Source organism: Salmo trutta, chromosome 16 (assembly GCF_901001165.1).
Source record: "Salmo trutta chromosome 16, fSalTru1.1, whole genome shotgun sequence".
Classification (NCBI taxonomy): domain Eukaryota; kingdom Metazoa; phylum Chordata; class Actinopteri; order Salmoniformes; family Salmonidae; genus Salmo; species Salmo trutta.
The window spans coordinates 43,375,023-43,401,689 of record NC_042972.1 but is presented as its reverse complement, the minus strand read 5'-3'; the positions used below and the strand labels follow the sequence as shown (position 1 = coordinate 43,401,689).

The 26,667-nt window shown below is 41.6% G+C and overlaps 1 protein-coding gene across 1 annotated transcript; it reads left to right on the top strand.

Moving 5' to 3' along the window:
* On the top strand, window positions 1-26,092 carry LOC115150782 (sodium/hydrogen exchanger 3-like). The gene is made up of 16 exons (XM_029694455.1): window positions 1-421; window positions 10,543-10,845; window positions 11,102-11,262; window positions 13,723-13,801; window positions 14,156-14,333; window positions 17,735-17,955; window positions 18,180-18,382; window positions 18,535-18,624; window positions 18,899-18,969; window positions 19,121-19,250; window positions 19,403-19,554; window positions 22,287-22,407; window positions 22,822-22,998; window positions 23,110-23,164; window positions 24,695-24,778; window positions 24,938-26,092. The coding sequence occupies exons 1-16, from the start codon at window positions 160-162 to the stop codon at window positions 25,054-25,056; spliced, it is 2,406 nt and encodes an 801-aa protein (XP_029550315.1). The 5' UTR covers window positions 1-159; the 3' UTR covers window positions 25,057-26,092.
* The last annotated feature ends 575 nt before the right edge of the window (window positions 26,093-26,667 follow it).

The following is a 26,667-nucleotide window of genomic DNA, read 5'->3' as shown; positions in this document are numbered from 1 at the left end:
GCACCACCGCCCTCAGGCACCAGCCTGGCCCACACCACTGTGACCTGATCAAGTCTTCAGAGAGTGAGAAAGAAAGAAACTCTCTCAGGACTACTCAAAGAACTTTGAGAACAAGTTTTGCTGCATTTGATTCATTTATTGAACTAGTTATTTGGTGAAATGGCATGCAGAACTTGCCTCTGGCTGCTAGGGACAGCATTTCTTACTTGCACAGTGAACCTGTTTGTTGAGGGTACGGAGGTGGGAGCACCCCAGGGGTCGCACCCGGAACCAGGGGTGGTGGGATCAAACCACAGCCAGGCTGGAGGGGGCCATGGGTCCAGCATCTCAGGGATTCAAATCGTGACCTTTAAGTGGCACCATGTGGAAGCCCCCTACCTCATCGCCTTATGGATACTGGTGGCTGGGGTATCCAAGATGGGTATGTATACAGAAAGGGATGCGATCAGCTCCAATCTATCAGACATTGGTGTCTAATTTCAATTTAGTACTAATGAAAATTGTGCAAAATGATTGTTTTAATTCAGTGTTTTAAACCTTTAGGAAGAGCAGTTAAGTTCTTCAACAGGAGACTCAGACTGTACTCAGGCTCCACTTTGGAAAGTTATTTCATAGTTTAGAATATTGTTAGACACAAACTGCTATGTCAGAGAATATACTGTGGAGTTACTATCAGACAAAATTATGCTGGCAGACATATGTGACTACATTTCCCAATTGAGTGTTATGTACCATTTACAATATTGACTTTTTGTACATTTGATAAAAGTACAGACTCAGAGCATCAAAATTGTATATCATACACTGCAGTTGGCGAAATATGGGAAAGTTATGCCTATTTTAAATGTGATTAACTTGTTATTCCAGAAAATCCACTTAAAAGTTTCTCACTTGCTGGAGAGCTCTTTTTTGAGTATGCCCATTCAGCATCGTTCACACCCTTTTCAGCCTTAACCCCACCCATCTCCCCCATTTAAGTCTTCACATGAGGCCATGTGCTAAACTGAGGTAGTGTAGAAAACAAGTGGTGAAAGTAGTAGCCTATAAAAAGGAAATTCTCTAGGTAAAAATACACTTTATCTAGGCCTTGGCCTATATCCAAACACGTTGTTCTTCATATTGTCTCTAGTAAACACAATGTATATCCAATCAAACCACCCCTCAGACTCATCTACCGTAGCTAAGTGGATGGGTCTCTATTGTCTAGACTTGTTCACATGTTCATGAAATACAATAGATGACCATATCACCCCCAAACACACCTGGCTAAGTTTATGGGTCATGTTATCATCTGGCTAAGTGGACTCTTTTGTTTAGACATGTAGCAAGCTAACTAGTTAAACATATTAATGTACCATATCCCAACCCGTACAGTTTACATTTTTACATTTTAGTAATTTAGCAGACGCTCTTATCCAGAGCGACTTACACTAGTGAATACATACATTTCATTTCATGCATTTTTATTTTTTGTACTGGCCCCCTGTGGGAATCAAACCCACAACCCTGGCGTTGCACACACCATGCTAGCGTTGCAAGCACCATGCTCTACCAACTGAGCCACAGGGAAGTTTAGTAATACAAACGGTTTGTCATACACTTAGCCAGCCACCATGCATGAAATGATGCAGAATTAATCTGTAGGTAAAGCTAACCAATCATCTAGCTAACAGTAGGCTACTGTTTAAACCTCTTACATCTAGACGTTCCGCTAGCGGAACACCTGCTCCAATATCCAATGATGGGCGTGGCGCGAAATACAAACTCCTCGAAAATCCGAAAACTTCCATTTTTCAAACATATGACTATTTTACACCATTTTAAAGACAAGACTCTCCTTTATCTAACCACACTGTCCGATTTCAAAAAGGCTTTACAGCGAAAGCAAAACATTAGATTATGTCAGCAGAGTACCCAGCCAGAAATAATCAGACACCCATTTTTCAAGCTAGCATATAATGTCACAAAAAACAAAACCACAGCTAAATGCAGCACTAACCTTTGATGATCTTCATCAGTTGACACTCCTAGGACATTATGTTATACAATACGTGCATGTTTTGTTCAATCAAGTTCATATTTATATCAAAAAACAGCTTTTTACATTAGCATGTGACGTTCAGAACTAGCATACCCACCGAACACTTCCGGTGAATTTACTAAATTACTCACGATAAACGTTCACAAAAAACATAACAATTATTTTAAGAATTATAGATACAGAACTCCTTTATGCAATCGCGATGTCCGATTTTAAAATAGCTTTTCGGTGAAAGCACATTTTGCAATATTCTGAGTAGATAGCCCGGCCATGACAGGCTAGCCATTTTGACACCCACCAAGTTTGGTACTCACCAAACTCAGATTTACTATAAGAAAAATTGGATTACCTTTGCTGTTCTTCATCAGAATGCACTCCCAGGACTTCTACTTCAACAACAAATGTTGGTTTGGTTCCAAATAATCGTAATAATGTTCGTGCGTTCAAGACACTATCTGAGGGGTAACGAAGGGTGACGCGCCGGCGCTTATCGTGACAAAAAATTTCAAAATATTCCATTACCGTACTTTGAAGCATGTCAAACGCTGTTTAAAATCAATTTTAATGCGATTTTTCTCGTAAAAAAGCGATAATATTCCGACCGGGAGTCGTTGTTTTCGTTCAAAGACTGAAAATGTAAACATGGAGTCGTCTCGTGCACGCGTGCGCCAGTCTCATTGTTCTCAGATCGACCACTTACCAAATGCGCTACTGTTTTTCAGCCATGGCCTGCAAAGTCATCATTCAACGTTCTGGCGCCTTCTGAGAGCCTATGGGAGCATTAGAAAATGTCACGTTACAGCAGAGATCCCCTGTTTTGGATAGAGATGACAAAGAAGGCCAAGAAATGGTCAGAGAGGGCGCTTCCTGTTTGGAATCTTCTCAGGTTTTGGCCTGCCAAATGAGTTCTGTTATACTCACAGACACCATTCAAACAGTTTTAGAAACTTTGGAGTGTTTTCTATCCAAAGCTAATAATTATATGCATATTCTAGTTTCTGGGCAGGAGTAATAATCAGATTAAATCGGGTAAATTTTTTATCCGGCCGTGAAAATACTGCCCCCTATCCATAACAAGATAACTAGCAATGCAAACAGATTTCTGACAAAATGAGATACGATTTATAATGTTAGCTGGCGTTAGCTACCAAGCAACTAGCTAGCTAGGTTTAATGTTGACTAGCTAGCTAGCCAGCCAGCTAACGTTCACTAGCTAGCAAACAGTATTAAACAATGTTCAATATTCCAAGAATCATTGCATCTTTCTTTGTCATGGATACTGTGTTTGCCCTTTATTTGTAGATGTAATCCAGTGATAGTTTTTTTTTACAAGAGCCTTCTGAGTTATCTTTTCGTCTCTCTCCACATTTGCAATCAAACTTCTACATTTTGTCCATGTCCTTCTCATACTCTGCTTCTACTGGGCATTACACTGAGTTCAAAACTTGGTCCACTTCTTCTGTGACAACAACACTGTTGATGTGTCATCACAAAACTCTGCAATGTCTGGTGCAATGACAATGTTGTTATTTGTTGTCACCCAAGTCAAATATTTCTTAATCATCTGATTCCTTTTCAGAGTCAGGGAAAGTCAGCCCGTCATCCTCCAGAAAGTAGTCCATCACAACATTCTCCCACTGAGCTTTGTCGATAGGGTCTGCTATATTCAGGGCAGCAATGTTGTTGAGAGCTGTAGCAACACGTTTGCAGTTGTCCATTGCTATTATCTTTTTTTTAAATCAGCGTAGACTACTGACAGTCGTGAAGAGAGCACGACTACATATTTTCCCCCTCAGGAGACTGAAAATATTTGGTATAGGTCCCCAGATCCTCAAAAAGTTTCACAGCTGCACCATCAAGAGCATCCTGATCGGTTGCATCACGTCCTGGTATGGCAACTGCTCGGTATCCGACCGTAAGGCACTACAGAAGGTAGTGTGTATGGGGCCAAGCTCCATGCCATCCAGGACCTATATACTAGGAGGTGTCAGAAGAAGGTCCAAAGAATTGTCAAAGACTTCAGTCACCCAAGTCATAGACTGTTCTCTTTGCTACCGCATGGCAAGCAGTACCGGATTGCCAAGTCTAGGTCCAAAAGGCTCCTTAACAGCTTCTACCCCCAAGCCATAAGACTGCTGAACAATTAATCAAATAGCCACCTGGACTATTTATATTGCCACCCCCCCCTCCCCACACACACACTTTACCCCTACCTACATGTAATAATTACCTTGACAAACGTGTACCTCCGCACATTGACTCCGTACCGGTACCCCCTGTGACCTCGTTATTGTAATTTTATTACCGGTACCCCCAGTGCCCTCGTTATTGTCATTTTATTGTGTTACTTTTTATAAAACGATTTACTTTAGTTTATTTAGTAAATATTTTCTTAACTCTATTTCTTGAACTGCCTTGTTGGAGAAGGGCTTGTAAGTAAGCATTTCACGATAAGGTCTACAACTGCACAAGTGACAAATACAATTTTATTTGATCAGGGAAGCCTACATTACCTTCAGACATTTTCCACATTTTGTTACGTTACAGCCTTATTCTAAAATAGATTAAAGAAATAAAAATACTCAGCAATCTACACACAATACCCCATAAATGCAAAGTAGAAACAGGTTTTTTAGAATTGTTTTCAAATGTATTAAAAATTTTAAACAGAAATACCTTATTTACATAAGTATTCAGATCCTTTGCAATGAGACTCAAAATTGAGCTCAGGTGCATCCTGTTTCCATTGATCATCATTGAGATGTTTCTACAACTTGGAGTCCACCTTTGGTCAATTCAATTGATTGGACATGATTTGGAAAGGCACAGAACTCTCTATATAAGGTCCCACAGTTGAGAGTGCATGTTAGAGCAAAAACCAAGCCAAGAGGTCGAGGGAACTGTCGGTAGAGCTCCGAGACAGGATTGTGTCGAGGCACAGATCTGGGGAAGCATACCAAAACATTTCTGCAGCATAGAATATCCCCAAAAATGCTGTGGTCTCCATCATTCTTAAATAGAAGAAGTTTGGAAACACCAAGACTCTTCCTAGAGGTGGCTGCCCGGCCAAACTTAGCAATCGGGGGAGAAGGACCTTGGTCAGAGAAGTGATCATGAACCCGATGGTCCCTCTGACAGAGCTCTAGAGTTCCTCTGTGGAGATGGGAGAACCTTCCAGAAGGACAATCATCTCTGCAGCACTCCACCAATCAGGCCATTATGTTAGTGGCAAGATGGAAGACACTCCTCAGTAAAAGGCACATGACAGCCCACTTGGAGTTTGCCAAAAGGCACCTAAAGACTCACAGACTATGAAAAACAAGATTCTCTGGTCTGATGAAACCAATATTTTACTCTTTGGCCTGAATGCCTCTCACGTCACCCCGCTCCTCCGCTCTCTCCACTGGCTTCCAGTTGAAGCTCGCATCCGCTACAAGACCATGGTGCTTGCCTACGGAGCTGTGAGGGGAACGGCACCTCCGTACCTTCAGGCTCTGATCAGGCCCTACACCCAAACAAGGGCACTGCGTTCATCCACCTCTGGCCTGCTCGCCTCCCTACCTCTGAGGAAGCACAGTTCCCGCTCAGCCCAGTCAAAACTGTTCGCCGCTCTGGCACCCCAATGGTGGAACAAGCTCCCTCACGATGCCAGGACAGCGGAGTCAATCACCACCTTCCGGAGACACCTGAAACCCCACCTCTTTAAGGAATACCTGGGATAGGATAAAGTAATCCTTCTAACCCCCCCCCCCCTTTAAAAGATTTAGATGCACTATTGTAAAGTGGTTGTTCTACTGGATATTATAGGTGAATGCACCAATTTGTAAGTCGCTCTGGATAACAGCGTCTGCTAAATGACTTAAATGTAAATGTAAATGAATGCCAAACGCCACATCTGGAGGAAACCTGGCACCATCCCTACGGTGAAGCATGGTGATGGTAGCGTCATGCTGTGGGGATGTTTTTCAGCGGCAGGGACTGGGAGACTAGTCAGGACCGAGAAAAAGATAAAGTACAGAGAGATCCTTGATGAAAACTTGCTCCAGAGCGCTCAGGACAGAAGACTGGGGCGAAGGTTCACCTTCCAACAGGACAAAGATCCAAAGCACACAGCCAAGACAACGTAGGAGTGGCTTCGGGACATGTCTCTGAATGTCCTTGAGTGGGGTAGCCAGAGCCCAGACTTGAACCCGATCGAACATCTCTGGAGACTTGAAAATAGCTGTGCAGCAACGCTCCGCATCCAACCTGACAGAGCTTGAAAGGATCTGCAGAGAAGAATGGGAGAAACTCCCCAAATATAGATGTGCCAAGCTTGTAGCGTCATACCCAAGAAGACTCAAGGCTGTAATCGGTGCCAAATGTGCTTCAACAAGGTACTGAGTAAAGGATCTGAATGCTTATGTATTTCAGTTTTTGACATTTTTTATTATGAGCAAAAATGTCAAAAAATACTCTGTTTTTGCTTTGTCATTTTGGGGTATTGTGGGTAGATTGATGAGGGGGGGAAAATAATTAAATACATTTTAGAATAAGGCTGTAACATAACAATATGTGGAAAAAGTAAAGGGGTCTGAATACTTTCCAAAAGCACTGTATAGCCAGTAGCCTGTGGCATGGCCACACCAATTAATCAGGACACATCTCTCGGCATGACCAGCCGCAACATTATCCCAGCCAATCAAGGCTAGACAAAAATAATAATTTTTCTCAGTGAGAAAAAACTAAGCTCGTAATTTAAAATTTTTATTCATATTTACAGACCACGTACAAGTACAGCACATGATAGTTCACATGTTCAAGAAGGCATTTCTGCCCCCCAAAATAAAATAAAAATTCAAACGTCTCTCCTGTGAATTAGGAACATCCGTCTTATGCCTCACTTGAGAGATCAAGACACATATGGATATGAAAGTTTTAGCGTCTTTCTTTGTGGCCTGGACTCAAGTGAATCAAATAATTTGTTCTTAGATTCTGGCCTTCCAAGTATGAAATTATGGAATAATCAGAGTCCCAGTTGACTTTAAAACGTACAATATTTGTAGAAACAACCAATGTTGGCATACAGTGGCAAGAAAAAGTATGTGAACCTTTTGGAATTACCTGGATTTCTGCATAAATTAGTCATACAATTTGATCTGATCTTCATCTTAGTCACAACAATAGACAAACACAGTGTGCTTAAACTAATAACACACACATTATAGTATTTTTCTTGTCTATATTGAATAATTTAAACATTCACAGTGTAGGTTGGGAAAAGTATGTGAACCCCTAGGCTAATGACTTCTCCAAAAGCTAATTGGAGTCAGGAGTCAGCTAACCTGGAGTCCAATCAATGAGACGAGATTGGAGATGTTGGTTAAAGCTGCCCTGCCCTATAAAAAACTCACACAATTTGTGTTCGCTATTCACAAGAAGCATTGCCTGATGTGAACCATGCCTCGAACAAAAGAGATCTCAGAAGACCTAAGATTAAGAATTGTTGACTTGCATAAAGCTGGAAAGGGTTACAAAAGTATCTCTAAAAGCCTTGATTTTCACGGTAAGACAAATTGTCTATAAATGGAAAAAGTTCAGCACTGTTGCTACTCTCCCTAGGAGTGGCCGTCCTGCAAAGATGACTGCAAGAGCACAGTGCAGAACTCTCAATGAGGTTACGAAGAATCCTAGAGTGTCAGCTAAAGACTTACAGAAATCTTTGGAACATGCTAACATCTCTGTTGACAAGTCTACAATACATAAAACACTAAACAAGAATGGTGTTCATGTGAGGACACCACGGAAGAAGCTACTGCTGTCCAAAAAAACATTGCTGAATTTCTGAAGTTTACAGAAAGCACCTGGATGTTCCACAGCACTTCCGGCAAAATATTCTGTGGACAGATTAAACTCAAGTTGAGTTGTTTGGAAGGAACACACAACACTATGTGTGGAGAGAAAAAGGCACAGCACACGAACAACAAAACCATCTCAACTGTAAAATATGGTGGAGGGAGCATCATGGTTTGTGGCTGCTTTGCTGCCTCAGGGCCTGGACAGCTTGCTATCATCGACGGAAAAAGGAATTCCCATGTTTATCATTTTGCAGGAGAATATCAGGCTATTTGTCCGCCAATTGAAGCTCAACAGAAGTGGGGTGACGCAACAGGACAACGACCCAAAACACAGAAGTAAATCAAAATCTGGAGTGGCCCATTCAGAGTCCTGACCTCAACCCGATTTAAAATGCTGCGGCATGACCTCGAGTGGTTCACCAGACATCCTAAGAATATTGCTGAATTGAAACAGTTTTGTAAAGAGGAATGGTCCAAAATTCCTCCTGACCATTGTGCAGGTCTGATCTGCAACTACAGAAAAAGTTTGGTTGAGGTTATTGCTGCCAAAGGATGGTCAACCAGTTATTAAATCCAAGGGTTCACATATTTTCCCACCATGCACTGTGAATGTTTACACAGTGTATTCAATAAATACATGAAAATGTATAATTGTTTGTGTGTTATTAGTTTAAGCAGCCTGTATTTGTATATTGTTGTGACATAGATGAAGATCAGATCAAATTTTATGACCAATTTATGCAGAAATCCAGGTAATTCCAAAGGGTTCACATACTTTTTCTTACCACTGTATACTGTGTATGTATGTACGACCGCAGGACCAAGAGGGGAAGAATAGGATTTGAGGTAAATTTTAAACACCAGACTGATCAAAGGTAGCAGGCAATATCCATCCCTCCAGTGAGAACAAAATCTGTCTTTTGTGTAGCATTTGTGCCATAAATAGGCCCAACATAACGCTACTACTGTCTGGCAACTGTAGCCTTTGTCAGTGTTATCAAGGCAACACACTGTTCTCCCGACCAAGTGCTTTTAGCGTTTTACTCAAGTTCATGGGATATATTAAGACATTCCGTAGACAACTGTTCAGAAATGTTGACAATGGTTTTTGAGTAGGTGTGAAATAAGTGTGAATATGGCATCTTCTTACATCCAGTACTTTTTATTCTCAAGGCCAATCACTGTGCTTCAGACAGGAACAGTGCCAAAAAAGTTGAACATTTAAAAGAAGGGAAGAAAAAGAAGAGCAAATGGGGAACAAAAATGCATGTTTTATTCAGTTAAAAGTTTCTCCAAACAAGTGAAGAATCATTTACTCAAAGATACTTTTCCAAAAGTTAGTCCGGAATGGTCGCAATCCATGTAACTAACCAATAACCATAAATGTCACAAAGGAAAAATCCTTCGAACAACAGCTTATCTATTTGTTTACTTAACATTTAACTAATTTATCCCAGATCCGGAGTGTTGGGTATACATCACTTGAGTATAAGTAACACATAAAATGGATTAGAACTCTCCCAACAGCTTTTGCAACTTGCTAAATATTTTCTTTTCACAGGCAAGGTCCTCGAGGATAAATAAACAGAATAGTAAAGGAGAATCTAAACTTAATCTTTCATTGAGCATTCAGCAGTCAAGAGCAACATATAGCCTGAAACACCTCAGCAGAATATACAACCCTGAGGCACCGGAAAGATACAACCCTCAGCACTGTGGGTGGATGACAAATCTAGCTGTTGCTGTGCATTGTCAGTGAATATCTCCACATTAACATACAGAAGAAGTAATCTGAATAAGTAGAATCTGATAAAACATTTATGGCTTCTGAGAAATCCCTGCCTCATGCCACTTATCCAGAGTGTGTGTGAGTGATGAGCACATTTATAATGGTAGGCTGCCAATAAATCACACTCCAGGGTTCAGAACACTTTCTCAGTCATCCGAAATGGTTGATCATTTACAAACGGCATCTCCTCACACGTTTTAATCTCTTTGCTCTACCGTTTAGTTAGGGATTTGAGTTTCAGCACCTTCCTGTGTGTAAAGCCCAAGAAAGTTGTCAAGAAGGAACAGATGTCAATGTCTGACTCCCTAGTATCCTGTGGGCATCTTGATCCCGTTATTGCCCAAGGATCAACAAAGTGTAGGGAGGCCAGACTCTGTATTCATAAAGCGTCTCAGAGAATGAGTTCTGATCTAGGATCAGGTCCTCCCAGTCCATGTATGCATATTCAGTGGGATCTTAAAGGCAAAACTAAATTGAGCCTAAATCAGCACTCCTACTCTGAGACGCTTTATGAACACAACCCCAGGGATCAAGAACGTGTAAGGTTGACTGAACTTATTACCTAATTACGCTCGAATAGTGCCAGCGACTCGGCCCTGAAAAGTTGATGTTGACTTCAGAGGTTTGCCAGACAGTGAGCAGAGCACAAGCGCCATGAACTCTCTCTGAGGCATCATTGGAGTAATGAAGCAGGAATAATTGACTGGGTTGGTACCTGAGACATTTTATGGTTCAGGTCTGTTTGACTTGGCTCGGCTGCACCTGAATCAACCAAAATTATCCATGTAATCTTTTCTACTCGCTGACCCTCTTTGGCTCTCATTTCCTCTACGTATCTCTAACCTTGTCTCTTGTCTCTCTCTGTTCCCCAACAGTGGTCGAGCTGAACCACAGCCTGACCAGTGTGATCCCGGAGAGTGCCCTCCTCATCCTCATCGGTTGGATCCTGGGTGGCATCATCTACGGGGCAGACAAGATGCAGACCTTCACCCTGACACCCACCGTCTTCTTCTTCTACCTGCTGCCCCAAGTCATCCTGGACGCGGGCTACTTCATGCCCAACAAGCTGTTCTTCAGCAACATGGGCGCCATCCTGGTTTACGCTGTAATTGGCACCTGCTGGAACGCTGCCACTGTGGGTCTCGGCCTCTGGGGGTGCTGGTTGGGCGGGGCCATGGGTAAGGCAGCCAACATGTTTGTCCCAAATGGCACCCCATTCACTATACAGTATACAGTAGTACACTTCTTTTGACCAGGGGGCCCTGGTAAAAAGTAGTGACTATACAGGGAATAGGCTGTCATTTGGAACTGGCCCGACCAAAGCTTGAACTGATGATTGAAACTGGCATTTGTGAGGTCCTCAATCAGCAAGTTAACGGGTAAGGTAGTTTAAAGGCCTGAGATCATTACACCTTTCACTCTGGGCCTCTGCAGGTGATATCGACATTGGTCTCCTTCAGTTCCTGTTGTTTGGGAGTCTAATTGCTGCTGTGGACCCCGTGGCTGTAATTGCCGTGTTTGAGGAGGTCCATGTCAACGAGGTCCTGTTCATCATGGTGTTTGGGGAGTCTCTCCTCAACGATGGTGTCACAGTGGTTCGTCTCACATTTTCATCCTCATTCAACAACATACAAAGCCAAGTCCCAAATGACACCCAATTGGTGTCTCTGGTCAAAAGTAGTTCAATATGTAGACTAAGAATAGGGTGCCATTTAGGCTGCTGAATTAATGTTTACACAATAGTTTTTTTGCCCACAAAATGTACTCAACTTTTGAAATCTGTTGTTTTAGTGACCTTTATCATTGCAAACATATACCCAATGAGTGAAGTACAAAGGCAATACACAAACTGCATTCCAAGGCAGGGCTCTTTGGCTGAACTGCATGCGTCAGTCATGTGCTTCACTCAGAGAATGCTGTCCGTTTGTACATAACAACATCAGTCACATACAAATAGACCAGGAATAATTCTGTTTGTCCAATGGATAGATTACACCAATTACTCCATTGATTGTAACACAATAAAGCAGGGTATTCAAACTTTTTCAGCAGGGACCCCATTTCTTTAGGCGACACCACCCCACCCAAAATCTAATTACACAAAATTAAATTCAGTACATTTTGATTTTCAAATAACATTAACAAATAACCTTCAATTCACTGCATTTTGATCTTTCTAGGAGAACCAATACATACATTTACTCAATACAATTACATTTTTCAAATGATCTTTCTCAATAGCGTTTGTATATTGTCCCATATATATTATATATATATACACTGCTCAAAAAAATAAAGGGAACACTTAAACAACACAATGTAACTCCAAGTCAATCACACTTCTGTGAAATCAAACTGTCCACTTAGGAAGCAACACTGATTGACAATAAATTTCACATGCTGTTGTGCAAATGGAATAGACAACAGGTGGAAATTATAGGCAATTAGCAAGACACCCCCAATAAAGGAGTGGTTCTGCAGGTGGGGACCACAGACCACTTCTCAGTTCCTATGCTTCCTGGCTGATGTTTTGGTCACTTTTGAATGCTGGCGGTGCTTTCACTCTAGTGGTAGCATGAGACGGAGTCTACAACCCACACAAGTGGCTCAGGTAGTGCAGCTCATCCAGGATGGCACATCAATGCGAGCTGTGGCAAGAAGGTTTGCTGTGTCTGTCAGCGTAGTGTCCAGAGCACTACGCTACCAGGAGACAGGCCAGTACATCAGGAGATGTGGAGGAGGCCGTAGGAGGGCAACAACCCAGCAGCAGGACCGCTACCTCCGCCTTTGTGCAAGGAGGAGCAGGAGAAGCACTGCCAGAGCCCTGCAAAATGACCTCCAGCAGGCCACAAATGTGCATGTGTCTGCTCAAACGGTCAGAAACAGACTCCATGAGGGTGGTATGAGGGCCCGACGTCCACAGGTGGGGGTTGTGCTTACAGCCCAACACCGTGCAGGACGTTTGGCATTTGCCAGAGAACACCGAGATTGGCAAATTCGCCACTGGCGCCCTGTGCTCTTCACAGATGAAAGCAGGTTCACACTGAGCACGTGACAGACGTGACAGAGTCTGGAGACGCCGTGGAGAACGTTCTGCTGCCTGCAACATCCTCCAGCATGACCGGTTTGGCGGTGGGTCAGTCATGGTGTGGGGTGGCATTTCTTTGGGGGGGCCGCACAGCCCTCCATGTGCTCGCCAGAGGTAGCCTGACTGCCATTAGGTACCGAGATGAGATCCTCAGACCCCTTGTGAGACCATATGCTGGTGCGGTTGGCCCTGGGTTCCTCCTAATGCAACGCTAGACCTCATGTGGCTGGAGTGTGTCAGCAGTTCCTGCAAGAGGAAGGCATTGATGCTATGGACTGGCCCGCCCGTTCCCCAGACCTGAATCCAATTGAGCACATCTGGGACATCATGTCTCGCTCCATCCACCAACGCCACGTTGCACCACAGACTGTCCAGGAGTTGGCGGATGCTTTAGTCCAGGTCTGGGAGGAGATCCCTCGGGAGACCATCCGCCACCTCATCAGGAGCATGCCCAGGCGTTGTAGGGAGGTCATACAGGCACGTGGAGGCCACACACACTACTGAGCCTCATTTTGACTTGTTTTAAGGACATTACATCAAAGTTGGATCAGCCTGTAGTGTGGTTTTCCACTTTAATTTTGAGTGTGACTCCAAATCCAGACCTCCATGTGTTGATAAATTGGATTTCCATTGATAATTTTTGTGTGATTTTGTTGTCAACACATTCAACTATGTAAAGAAAAAAGTATTTAATAAGATTATTTCTTTCATTCAGATCTAGGATGTGTTGTTTAAGTGTTCCCTTTATTTTTTTGAGCAGTATATATATTTCCCCCCTCAAAAATAAAAAAATAAATAAAGTTGCAATTATTATTTTTTTAATTCCCACCCCACTGCAATTCCACGACACAGACTTTAAACACCACTGCATTAAAGAACGTACTGTTCTATTGATTTGGTTGCATTTGGTTCCCTAACCTCCCCACCTCCTCAGTGACCGGTCATCTTTATGTCCATGTTCCCTCAGGTGCTGTTCAATGTGTTTGATGCATTCGTGTCGCTGGGAGGGGCAGAAATCGATGCTGTAGAGATCATTAAAGGCATAAGTATGTAAGATCCGCACACTTTTTGCATCCCAAATGACTGTTTCCCTATTAAGTGCACTGTATAGGGAATAGGGTGCCATTTGGGATGCGCCTTTTCAGCGTTGGATTCTCAGGCCAAATGCCAAGCCATTAACAACCCTGTCGTGTAATCAATAGTGTCAGCTTCTTGTGCCATCTTGAAGCAAACTAAAAGGGTAATGCAACAAGCAGTAGATTATGTAATCTGTTTAACCAAAATGTTATGTATTCATGAAATAATCAATATCTTTGTTCACTGTTTGCCTCTCCATATGTCCGTCTTCCTCTTTCTCACTCCTCTTGCGCGCTCTCATTCTCTCCCTCTACCATGTGTAGTCTCGTTCTTCGTGGTGGCATTCGGAGGCTCCCTGGTTGGTATTATCTTTGCTCTGCTGATCTCGCTCCTGACCAGATGCACAAAGAACATCCAGATCATCGAGCCAGGCTTCATCTTCATCCTGGGCTACCTCTCCTACCTGACAGCTGAGATGCTTTCTCTATCCGCTATCCTGTCGTAAGTGCTTCTGAGTGTTATGTTGATTTATTAGGCCAACAATACCCTTTCCGTAAAGGGATGTTCTATTCAAAACACAACCTAACATGATTTTTTCCACTTGGCTGTAATCGATTTGGATATGTATTTCAGTTACTTAGTACGGTTTATTCAGAAAGTATTCAGACCCCTTGACTATGTTCACCTTTTTTTATATATTACAGCCATATTCTAAAATGGATTAAATTATTTTTTTATCAATCGACACAATACCCCATAATGACAAAAGGATAACAGGTTTGTAGAATTGTTTTGCACGTCCATAAAAAAAATCTAAAACAGAAATACCTTATTTACATAAGTATTCAGACCCTTTGCTATCAGACTCAAAATTGAGGTCAGTTTCATTCTGTTTCCATTGATCATCCTTGAGATGTTTCTAGAACTTGATTGGAGTTCACCTGTGGTAAATTCAATTGATTGGACATGCTTTGGAAAGGCACACACCTGTCTATATAAGGTCCCCCAGTTGACAGTGCATGACAGACCAAAAACAAAGCCATGGGGTCGAAGGAATTGTCCGTAGAGCTCCGAGGCAGGATTGTGTTGAGGCACAGATCTGGGGAAGGGTACCAAAATATTACTGCAGCATTGAAGGTCCCCAAGAACACAGTGGCCTCTATCATTCTTAAATTGAAGAAGTTTCAAAGCATCAAGACTCTTCATCGAGCTGGCCGCCTAGCCAAACTGAGCAATCGGGGGAGAAGGGCCTTCGTCAGGGAGGTGACCAAGAACCCGATGGTCACTCTGACAGAGCTCCAGAGTTCCTCTGTGGAGATGGGAGAAACTTCCAGAAAGACAACCATCTCTGCAGCACTCCACCAATCAGGCCTTTATGGTAGAATGGCCAGACGGAAGCCACTCCTCAGTAAAAGGCACATGACAGCCCGCTTGGAGTTTGTAAAAAGGCAACTAAAGGACTCTCAGACCATGAGAAACAGGATTCTCTGGTCTGATGAAACCAAGAATGAACTCTTTGGACTGAATAACAATAGTCACATCTAGAGGAAACCTGCCACCGTTCCTACGATGAAGCATGGTAGTTGCAGCATCATGCTGTGGGGATGTTTTTCAGCGGCAGGGACTGGGTAACTAGTCAGAATTGAGGGAAATATGAATGGAGCAAAGTACAGAGAGATCCTCGATGAAAACCTGCTCCAGAGCGGGTTCACGATCTAACAGGACAACGACCCTAAGCACCAAGCCAAGACAACACAGGAGTGGCTTCAGGACTCTGAATGTCCTTGAGTGGCCCAGCGAGAGCCTGGACTTGAACCTGATCGAACATTTCTGGAAAGACCTGAAAATAGCTGTGCAACTATGCTCCCCATCCAACCTGACAAGAGCTTTAGAGGATCTGCAGAGAAGAATGGGAGAAACTCCCTAAATACAGGTGTGCCAAGCTTGTAGCGTCATACCCAAGAAGACTCGAGGTTGAAATTGCTGTCAAAGGTGCTTCGGCAAAGCACTGAGTAAATGGTCTGAATACTTACACTACCGGTCAAAAGTTTTAGAACACCTACTCATTCAAGGGTTTTTCTTTATTTTTACAGTTTTCTACATTGTAGAGTAATAGTGAAGACATCAACACTATGAAATAACACCAAAAAGTGTTAAACATATCAAAATATATTTTATATTTGAGATTCTTCAAATAGCCACCCTTTGCCTTGATAACAGCTTTGCACACTCTCGGCATTCTCTCAACCAACTTCATGAGGTATTCACCTGGAATGCATTTCAATTAACAGGTGTGCCTTCTTAAAAGTTAATTTGTGTAATTTATTTCCTTCTTATTAAATGCGTTTGCCATTCGAATGCCGAATGCCATTCGGTTGTGTTGTGATAAGGTTGTGGGGTGCAGAAGATAGCCCTATTTGGTAAAAGAACAAGTCCATATTATGGCAAGAACAGCTCAAATAAGCAAAGAGAAACGACAGTCCATCATTACTTTAAGACATGAAGGTCAGTCAATATGGAACATTTCTTGAACTTTGAAAGTTTCTTCAAGTGCACTCGCAAAACCATCAAGCACTATGATGAAACTGGCTCTCATGAGGACCACCACAGGAAAGGAAGACCCAGAGTTACCTCTGCTGCAGAGGATAAGTTCATTACAGTTACCAGCCTCAGAAATTGCAGCCCAAATAAATGCTTCACGTACTTCACACACATCTCAACATCAGCTGTTCAGAGGAGACTGTGTGAATCAGGCATTCATGGTTGAATTGTTGCAAATAAACCACTACTAAAGAAGAATAGATTTGCTTGGACCAAGAAACACAAGCAATGGACATTAGACTGGTGTAAATTTGACGTTTGGTCTGGAGTCCAAATTGGAGAGTTTTGGTTCCCACCGCTGTGTCTTTGTGAGACGCAGTGTGGGTGAACGGATGATCTCCGCATGTGTATTTCCCATCATAAAGCATGGAGGAGGAGGTGTTATGGTGTGGTGGTGCTTTGCTGGTGACACTGTCAGTGATTTATACAGAATTCAAGGCACACTTAACTAGCATGGCTGCCACAGCATTCTGCAGCTATACTCCATCCCACCTGGTTTGGGCTTAGTGGGACTATGATTTGTTTTCAACAGGACAATAACCCAACTCACCTCCAGGCTGTGTAAGGGCTATTTGACCAAGAAGGATAGTGATGGAGTACTGCATCAGATGTCCTGGCCTCCACAATCCCCCGACCTCAACCAAATTGAGATGGTTTGGGATGAGTCGGACTGCAGAGTGAAGGAAAAGCAGCCAACAAATGCTCAGCATATGTAGGAGCTCCTTCAAGACTGTTGGAAAAGCATTCCAAGTGAAGCAGGTTGAGAGAATGCCAAGAGTGTGCAAAGCTGTCATCAAGGCAAAGGGTGGCTATTTGAAAAATCTCAAATCTCAAATATATTTTGATTTGTTTAACACTTTTTTGGTTACTATATGATTCCATATGTGTTATTTCATAGTTTTGATGTCTTCACTATTATTCTACAATGTAGAAAATAGTAAAAATAAAGAAAAACCCTTGAATGTGTAGGTGTTCTAAAACGTTTGACCGATAGTGTATGTAAATGTGATAATTAAGTTTTTTTTATTTTAAATACATTTGCAAACATTTCTAAAAACCTGTTTTGGCTTTGTCATCATGGGGTATTGTGTGTAGATTTATGATGGGGAAAAAAAACAATTTAATCCATTTTAGAATAAGGCTGTAATATAACAAAATGTGGAAAACGTCAAGGGGTCTGAAGGCACTGTATGTACAGTATGAGCCACGTATGATCCTTATTGATGATTATGGTCCACAATCTCTGAGCCCTCTACTCAAAAATACAATTAAATACAATCCCTTTGCCTGCTGTGCCATAGGATCGTGTTTTGTGGCATCTGCTGTCAGAAGTATATCAATGCCAACATGGATGAGAGGTCGGTCACCACAGTACAATACGTCATGAAGGTGTTCGCCAATGGCTCAGAGACCATCATCTTTGTCTTCCTCGGCATCTCGGCCATAGATCCAGCTATATGGGTGTGGAACACAGGCTTCATCCTCCTCACACTCCTCTTCATCTTTGTGTTCAGGTTCATAGGTCAGTTGTGATATTTAGTATGATTTTGTGAGATCACTGGTGATTCTATTTCACTCAATCTTCATAGGATGAACAATATTGTAGTTTGGAAGCTTAGGGCTGATTATAAACTTGCAATCCCTGTGTGTGGAACTCAATATTTTACTCAAAGATTCTCGTTCAAGGCTTCACATTACCGTCTGTGTGTGTGTGTGTGTGTGTATGCTTGTGTGTTTATATCACAGGGGTCTTTCTCCTTACCTGGATTCTGAACAAGTACCGACTGGTTCCCTTGGAGTTCATTGATCAGGTGGTGATGAGCTACGGTGGCCTACGAGGGGCAGTTGCCTATGGCCTTGTGGCCATGCTGGATGAGAATAAGTTCAAAGAGAAGAATCTGATGGTCAGCACCACCCTCATAGTGGTGTACTTTACTGTCATGCTGCAGGTAAAATGGCTCATTTAAATGTAAAACTTCAGTCCATTGCGATTTCATTAGTTGTGTAAACGGTTTTCTTCCATAGTGTAATATGTCTTGACTTGAAAAGACTGGCATATGTTAATTACCAGTTGACTATATATTCTTCTTCTTTGTTGCAGGGAATAACCATGAAACCACTGGTCACCTGGCTGAAAGTAAAGAGAGCAGCCGTGACAGAACTCACACTAGCTGAAAAAATACAGAATAGGGTAAATATTTGGTTAGAAGTCTTTGTTGTTCATCAACCCGAGAATCAGATAACTAACCATACATCTCTCTTATAAATCCACAAAGTAAAGTTTCACCTTTTGTTGTGTGAGATCTTCAGGGTCAGATCACAAAAGTCAAAGCCACCTCCAATATAGCTGAACCCTTATTTTACAAGGCATTAACCATTTCATCTAACAGTGTTGAAATTGGTTGACCTAAATATAATCTTGACAAAATAAATCCATGACTCACCATTCTTTTTCATTTGTTCAGACCTTTGACCACATGCTTGTCGCCATAGAGGACATTTCTGGACAAATAGGACATAACTACATGAGAGACAAGTATTTGGACACTAACATCACATTATCAATTTCAATAAGTTATTATCATATTATAAGTACAGTTTGAATTAACATACCATACCTTGAAAGACAGAACGTTAGCACAGAATTTTACTCTTATCCTTTTCCTATCTTCTCGTATCCTTCTAAGGTGGCATAACTTTGAGGAGAGGTGGTTGTGCTGGTTCTTGATGAAGCCCTCTGCCAGGAAATCTCGTGACTACATATTCAACATCTTCCACCAGCTCAACCTCAAGGATGCCATGAGCTATGTAAAGGAGGTAAGAGCAACTCACAAGGGCAGGGAAAGCCATGACAACTTGATACTGTATTTACAAACACAATACATTGACCACCAAGATCCCTGATCTACAGTAAGATTAACAAATAAACTGGATGGCAGACCATGAAGTCTTTTATGCTCCCACCATAGGGAGAACGCAGAGGCTCATTGGCGTTCGTTCGGAATGAGACCAAGGCCGATGTGGATTTCAATAAGAAGTTTCGTGCCAATTTCTCTGAGATTATGCCTGGCGTCATGGCAGATAATATGGGACCGGATCATGTTCCACTCTCCTCTATCTTGTAAGCAACATTTCCTGACTTTAGGGTTCTGGTCAAAAGTAGTGCACTAAATAGGGACTAGAGTGTCATTTGGGATGCTATCTAAAACACATGCATCATTAACTTGGGTTGGCGGAAATATAAACTTAAACCCTTTTTTCATTCTATGGCAACTATAAATGTATACCATCACAGGGAACTGTTTCATTGGAAGATGCAGGATGACTAGCATAAACATGACTTATTTACGAGAAACACACCTGCTAGTACTTCCTTTAGGATTTTAGGTTTTATTTATTCGCACCAAAGAAAATATGCGAAAGACAAAACAGTACAGATAAAAAATTAAAAAACAGGTAAAAACAGTGTGCAGGTGAGGTTGGAAGCCCAAAAGGGCTTATATGAAAACCACACCACAAATATAAGTACAAAAAAAAAAGTTTGTTCAATCAGTTAAACAAAGCATATTAATTATAATTGTACATTATATACTCAGTATACAGTAAAAACTATGTTGGATTATGTGTGTGTGCATGTGTGAGTTAGGCTACAAGGAGGGGATTATTGGGTAGTGTGATTCATTAGGCTGACCCCCAGTCTTCTCTTGAAGTTACTGAGGGATGATGAGGTTTTGGCAATATGACAATAAGAATTCCAGAGTATGGTACTATACCTCTGCATCTGATAGAGAATTGACTATGTGAGTGGCGGCAGTTGGGAGGGTGAAGGTTATCACAGTGTCTTGTGTTATATAGATGGATTTCAGAATTAACCTGGAAGAATCCATTGAAAGGTAAACTGTCTGGGAGGTATGAGTATTTGTAGATGAAAGTGCATAATTGGCGTACATTCCTGTCGTAAATAGACAAGATATTGAGTTTCGTAAACAAAGGTGCAGTTGGAGCCAGGTAATTAGAGGAAGTGGCTAGTCTTGCAAATGTATTTTGATTGTAGAGTAACTGGTGTAGGTAGGAGGCATATGTACTGGCCCTGACAATATTACAGTAAATGAGATATGGGTAAATAAGCTATAGTATAAAGATAGGAAGCAAGCCTGATCAACCAAACCACTAATCTTTCTGATGATACTGTACCAACAGATTTCATCACTTTGCTGCAGACAAATTGAATATGATCTTTCCAGGATAACTTTTCATCAATTAGAACTCTGAGGAATCTAGTGGATGTGACTTGTTCTATTTCATTCCAACCAATTGAGATTATGGCGCTTTTTATTTATTTTTTATTACTATTTCTTATTCTTTCTAGTGAATACAATAAAGTAGGATTTTTTTTACATTCAAAGATAATTTGTTTATCTGGAACCATTCAGAAAATGTGTCCATACCTGAGTTGGCTTCATTAATTATTGAATCAAAATTCTTGTGTGATAAAATCAGATTGGCATCATCAGCAAAGAGAATGGGAAGCATGGTAGAAGACACAGCAGAAAGGTCATTGACATAGATTAGGAACAACAAAAGGTCCAATTATCGAACCCTGTGGGACACCACAGGATATCGTGGCCCTGGTAGATGCCCAGTCATTTGCATGAACAAATTGTTCTCTATCATAAACATAACTATATAACCAATTATATGTATAATCATGAAAACTATAATAATGCAATTTACAAAATAATATTTCATGATCAACTATGTCAAACGCTTTTGATAAATCAAAAAATATGCCAAGAGTGTATTCATTGTTAATAAGGGCTATAAATATTATTTTCCACAAGTTGCAAAAGAGCCATATCTGTGTAGTTTTTACAAACATCATACAGTGTTAATTTAAATGTTTTAACATTCTCTTATACCCCACATTTTCTAGGATTTTTAAAAAACATGGTAGTACAGATATTGGCCGATAATTTGTAAAAGATCTTGCATCCGCAGATTTATAGAAGGAGATAACTTTGGCAATTTTCAAATCTTTAGGAACAATACCAGTTTGCATAGATTTGGTGAAGATATACATTAGAGGCTCAGTAATTGAGGAAGACACTAATTTCACCAAAGAGGCATCAATCTCCTCATGACCGGATGCTGATATCTTTAAGATACCAATTACCTCCACCACCTCCATTACATCAGGAAGCAGAGAAGGGAAATGCCCCTTAAACATAATCCAAGGGATTTCCATCAGTTTTCTAAATGTTCTTTGACAGAGAGGAACCCACATTCACAAAAAGGTTATTAAATAACATCAGGATCACTATAGGTCTTATTTCCAACAACAGATTGAATAGTTGTAGATGTCTTATTCTTATCCAACAGTTGATCTATGATTTTCCAAGTTTACTTTATATTATTGAACAATTGTTAGAATTTGTTAGTAAAATATATTTTGGGGGGTATCCGAAGTAGGTGAGTAGATTTGTTCTTATACTTTTTATAATTTGCAGAATTCAGGGGAGAGGGATTTGTGATTTGTCATCTTTATCTGGATCCCAATTAGCTGATGCCATGATGACACCTAATCTTCCTTTCTAATAGTTTTAAGTAACTACTATTGGTATAGTAACTACTATTATTATACCACCAAATATGATGATCCAAAATAGAAACAAAAGCATACAGTAGCAAAAGCATGGTTAGTAGACACTAACTTTTTGTAGAGTGAGATCCTTCTCCTTGCTCCTCAATGTACTGTAACACTTGAAATACTGTAGGTCTGGTACATTTTCAGTGTCTGCCCTCAAGTGGCCAGCAAAACAACAACACTTTACATCTATGTTTCTTCCCTTCCAGACAGGACATTGTGCCCTCTGTCTGCCTGGACATGCATGAACTGGACCTGAAAATGAGGGAGTCAGAAGACTTTAATGCACACCATCTACTGCAGCAGCACTTGTACAGAGGCAGGAAACAGGTATTAGATCACCCAAAAATCTCAGGGGCGGTTTCCCGGACATCGATTAAGCCTTGTCCTGGACTTAAAAGCAAACTGAAAGGAAAATCTCAGGATAAGGCTTAATCTGTGTCTAAAATGTCCCTCAATGTTGAGCAATTATCTTAGCACCAAATCACTTATCATTAGTTTGCCACTGTCACTGGTTGCTTGTTTCATCATATTAGTTTGTGTGCCAACAAGCCAGTTGTAATCATTTTACCTTTTCTTTTTGTTGATACTGTACTCAAAGGGAAATTCCAATCTTTGGGACTAAATGAATGGGGATTCTGTCTCCTCAAGCATCTCCTGCATCTTGTCAATTCACAATCAGCCATAAACAGATTAAGATGGTCAGTTACCCTGTTCTCTTCCTCTCATTCCCTCAACTAACAGCACAGACACAGGTACAGTCGGAGCCACCTCGAAACCAACAAGGATGAGAATGAGGTGCAAGAGATCTTCCAGAGAACAATGAGGAGCCGTCTAGAGTCATTCAAGTCAGCCAAAATGGGTGTCGCCCCTGCCAAGAAGATCCAAACCAAGCATCAAAAGAAAGATAAACCACAAAAGGTCAGGGGTGAAGGCACTTTTTCCCCCTTCCTCCGTGTCCGACCTCATAGCCATCCTCTTATAGACAATGTAATATGTATGTTGTGTAATTTCATGTTATGTCATTTTTAGATGCCAAATGGAAACTCCACGGATAAAAGTAAAAACCATCCTTATAGGGATAAAGGTACTTCCTCTTTGCTTTTCACTTCTCTTTTGCATTATATGAAAAGGTTAAGGGGGGAAAAGATGGGCTTAGATACCTCTGCATTAACCTAACGTAACAAGCGTAAAAGAAATGGCTCAAACTAGATCCCCCATATTTTGGTCTTGATGCACTGTTCATCCAATCCAGTAAATGTGGAGGTGTTAAGATGGAGTGTCACCTTTTTAAAGTCCAAAAACAGAAGTCGCGTCTAGGCCTGTGGCAGTCATGAAAGTTTGTCAAACGGTTATTTTCATACAAAAGACTGCTGCTGATGCCCGCCTTTGGAACATTAACATTTAGAAAAGGCTAATAAATCAATGTAATGTACACCATCACAATGAATCCATTATTTATTTTAGGTAGGTCTAAAGAAACATTATAATATGATGAAAATGTATTTCAGAAGAACAGAATATGGAGTTGGCCTACTGTATGTTATCTGACTACGTGCCATGCCATAGGCTTGTTCATTTAGCGGAGGATGCTGATGGATGGAAGGCTCATAATAATGGCTGAAACAAGAACCAATGGAATGGTATCAAACATGGAAACCATGTGTTTGATGTATTTGATACCATTCCACTGATACCGGTCCAGCCATTACCACAAGCCCATCCTCCCCAATTAAGGTGCCACCAACCTCCTGTGGTATGCATAAGAATATATTCACATTCAAAGGCGATTAGTAGAATTTGTTTAATATTGGAGTATAGGCTAGACCAATTATTTACCAAAGACATCGTTAATCAGTTTTATTTAAATGTTTTTCTGCCCTGTCTAATATGCGGATGCGTGTTTTGAATGAATCATCACCTTAGAAAGAACTGTCGATTTCGTTGTTAGGCTTTGAAACAACATCCACATGACCATGTTTCCCACTCAGTTTCAACCTGCTGTTGAACTTATTTCTTCAAATTGATCAATAATCATAGTGAGGTGAGTGTTTTAAAAGCACAATACTATTAAGTGTTTGATGTGATTTTCAATTGCATTTGCATTGATGTTAGAGTGGTTAGAGCACGTGTTGAACTCATTCCATGGAGCTCTGAGTGTCTGCAGGTTTTCGCACCTCCCTTGGACTTGATGAATTAAGGTCACTGATTAGTAAGGAACTCCCTTCACCTGGTTGTCTAGGTCTTAATTGAAAGGAAAAAATAAAAACCAACAGACACTAGGCTATCAATGGAATGAGTTTGACACCCATGGGTTATATGGACAATAGAGCCCTGTGTGCCAGAGTTGGGTACTACCAAGCATGTCCAGAGTGCGTAAGAGGAGATTACCCTTATTCAACGGTCAAGTGTAATTTTACTGCAGTCATGACTCATGACTGCCGGTGTGGCGGTAATACTGTCACTGCAACAGTCCTAGTCTCATCACAGGCTCTTGCTTTCATTTCCCCTGAAAACCAGACCATACGGTTGTTGACAACCCCGCAGAGGCTACCCCTGCATAAATTAACAACATCATTTCATTGTTTTCTGATTGGCTGTTTTGCTCTGCCTCCAGATTTTGAGTTTTCTGAAGGAGACTGTGGCTCTGGTGGCGAGGCTGCTGGCGATTTATTCCCCATGAGGGCCTATAGAGTAGAAGGTAAGAGTCTTCTTCACATCAACTCAAGACTAATGAAACCAACCAATTTAAACATGGCAAAGCCACACTAAAACCCTTAAGTTACTAACACTAATTGCACCTCAGATACCTTTTCAGTAAGTTAAATCAATTCCATGAATTCTATCCCTCCTGGTGTAGCTGGAATAGTGAACCCAGCCTTCATGGCAGAGATGGACCCCATGGACAACATGCAACAGATGCAGCAGATCCCACATGTAGCACTTCTTCCACAAAATTTTAACTCCTTTGACCCCTAATCCTGGGTCCAGATCGTGACCCCAGTTGCCAAAGAATCAAACATTGCACCTGCTCTTTGACAAAACATTTACTAGGGCATGTTTTCTTTGCTGTTCAGTTGTTTAATCATAGTTCTGTATACCCAGACAAAACATTCCAGGTCCCGTAACCCTTATGCTCTCCAAATAAGGCTTTCACAATTGACTGAGCTCTTCCCTCTTCTTGGTGTATGTTTGGTTGTAGGTTAGGGTTTTTTTTAAGTAAAGGGAACTGTGCTGTATATAACTCCACTGTAACACACAAACACCAAATATGAATGTTGGACATTTGACCTTGCCATCCAAATCCATGGTAAATTCTGACCCGGTTTACCAGACAAAACCAATCCCTCAAACAATCCAGGCTTTGACTGGCTTGCTCACATCCCATGTAGGCTGACAGTAAAAGAAAGTTCAGTCACACTTTATTTGGATAGTCCCATATAGATGATCTACGGCTGGTCGTATTATTTACATTTTAGTCATTTAGCAGACACTCTTATCCAGAGCGAGTTACAGAGTTACAGTGCGTTCATCTTCAAAACACTAGGAGGGACAAGCACATATCACAGGCATAGCAAGTACATTTTTCCTCAGTAAAGTAGGGTGGGTGTCAGAAGGGGGGAAGGAGAAAAGTATCTAAGTGTCATCCGCAGAGCAATGATAGGAGAGACCATATATGAAGGAGCTCCTCCTGACCGGCTTAGCTGCCCACAGCCCTGTTCTGTAAACTTGCAATGAGTCACTCAGCCACGGAGCAGGAGGGGAGGGCCAAGCCGGCTGGGAGGAAAGGTGACAGTACAAGTCATAAGATGCGGAAAGGGAGGAGGGTAGTGTCGAAGAGGCAGAATCGGGAGACAGGAGAGGGAAGGATTTAGCAGAAGGAAGAGATGTTAGAATAGAAGAGGAGAGAGTAGTGGGAGAGAGAGAGCAAAGACCATGACCATCTGGGTAGGGGCTGAATGGCTAGGTTTGGAGAAGAGTGAGACAGAAAAGGAAACAAAGAAGTGATCAGATACCTGGGGGGGGGGGGGGTTGCAGTGAGATTAGTAGGCGAACAGCCTCTAGTAAAAATGAGGTCAAGCATATTGCCTGCCTTGTGAGTAAGAGGGGACTGGGAAAGGGTGAGGTCAAAAGAGGCAAGGAGGGGAAAGAAAGAGTTGGAAAGAAAGAAATCGAAGGCAGATGTCGGGGAGGTTGAAGTCGCCAAGTACGAAGAGCGTTGAGTCATCACCAGGAAAACACCATATCAAGGTGTCAAGCTCATTGAGGAACTCTCCAAGGGCACCTGCAAGGGATAGATGACAACAATGTTAAGCTTGAGTGGACAAGTGACAGTGACGGCATGGAATTCAAATGAGAACAAGTGAGTGAGGGAGAAAATAGAACATTTCCACTTAGGAGAAATGAGTAGCCCTGTGCCACCACCATGATGACCAGGTGCTCTGAGACTATGAGAGAAAACATAGTCAGATGAAGAGAGAGCAGCTGGAGTAGCAGTGTTCTCTGGGGTGATCCATGTCTCCGTCAGGGCTGAAATGTCAACGGACTGAAGTGTACCATAAGCTGAAATGAACTTGGCGTTCTTGACTG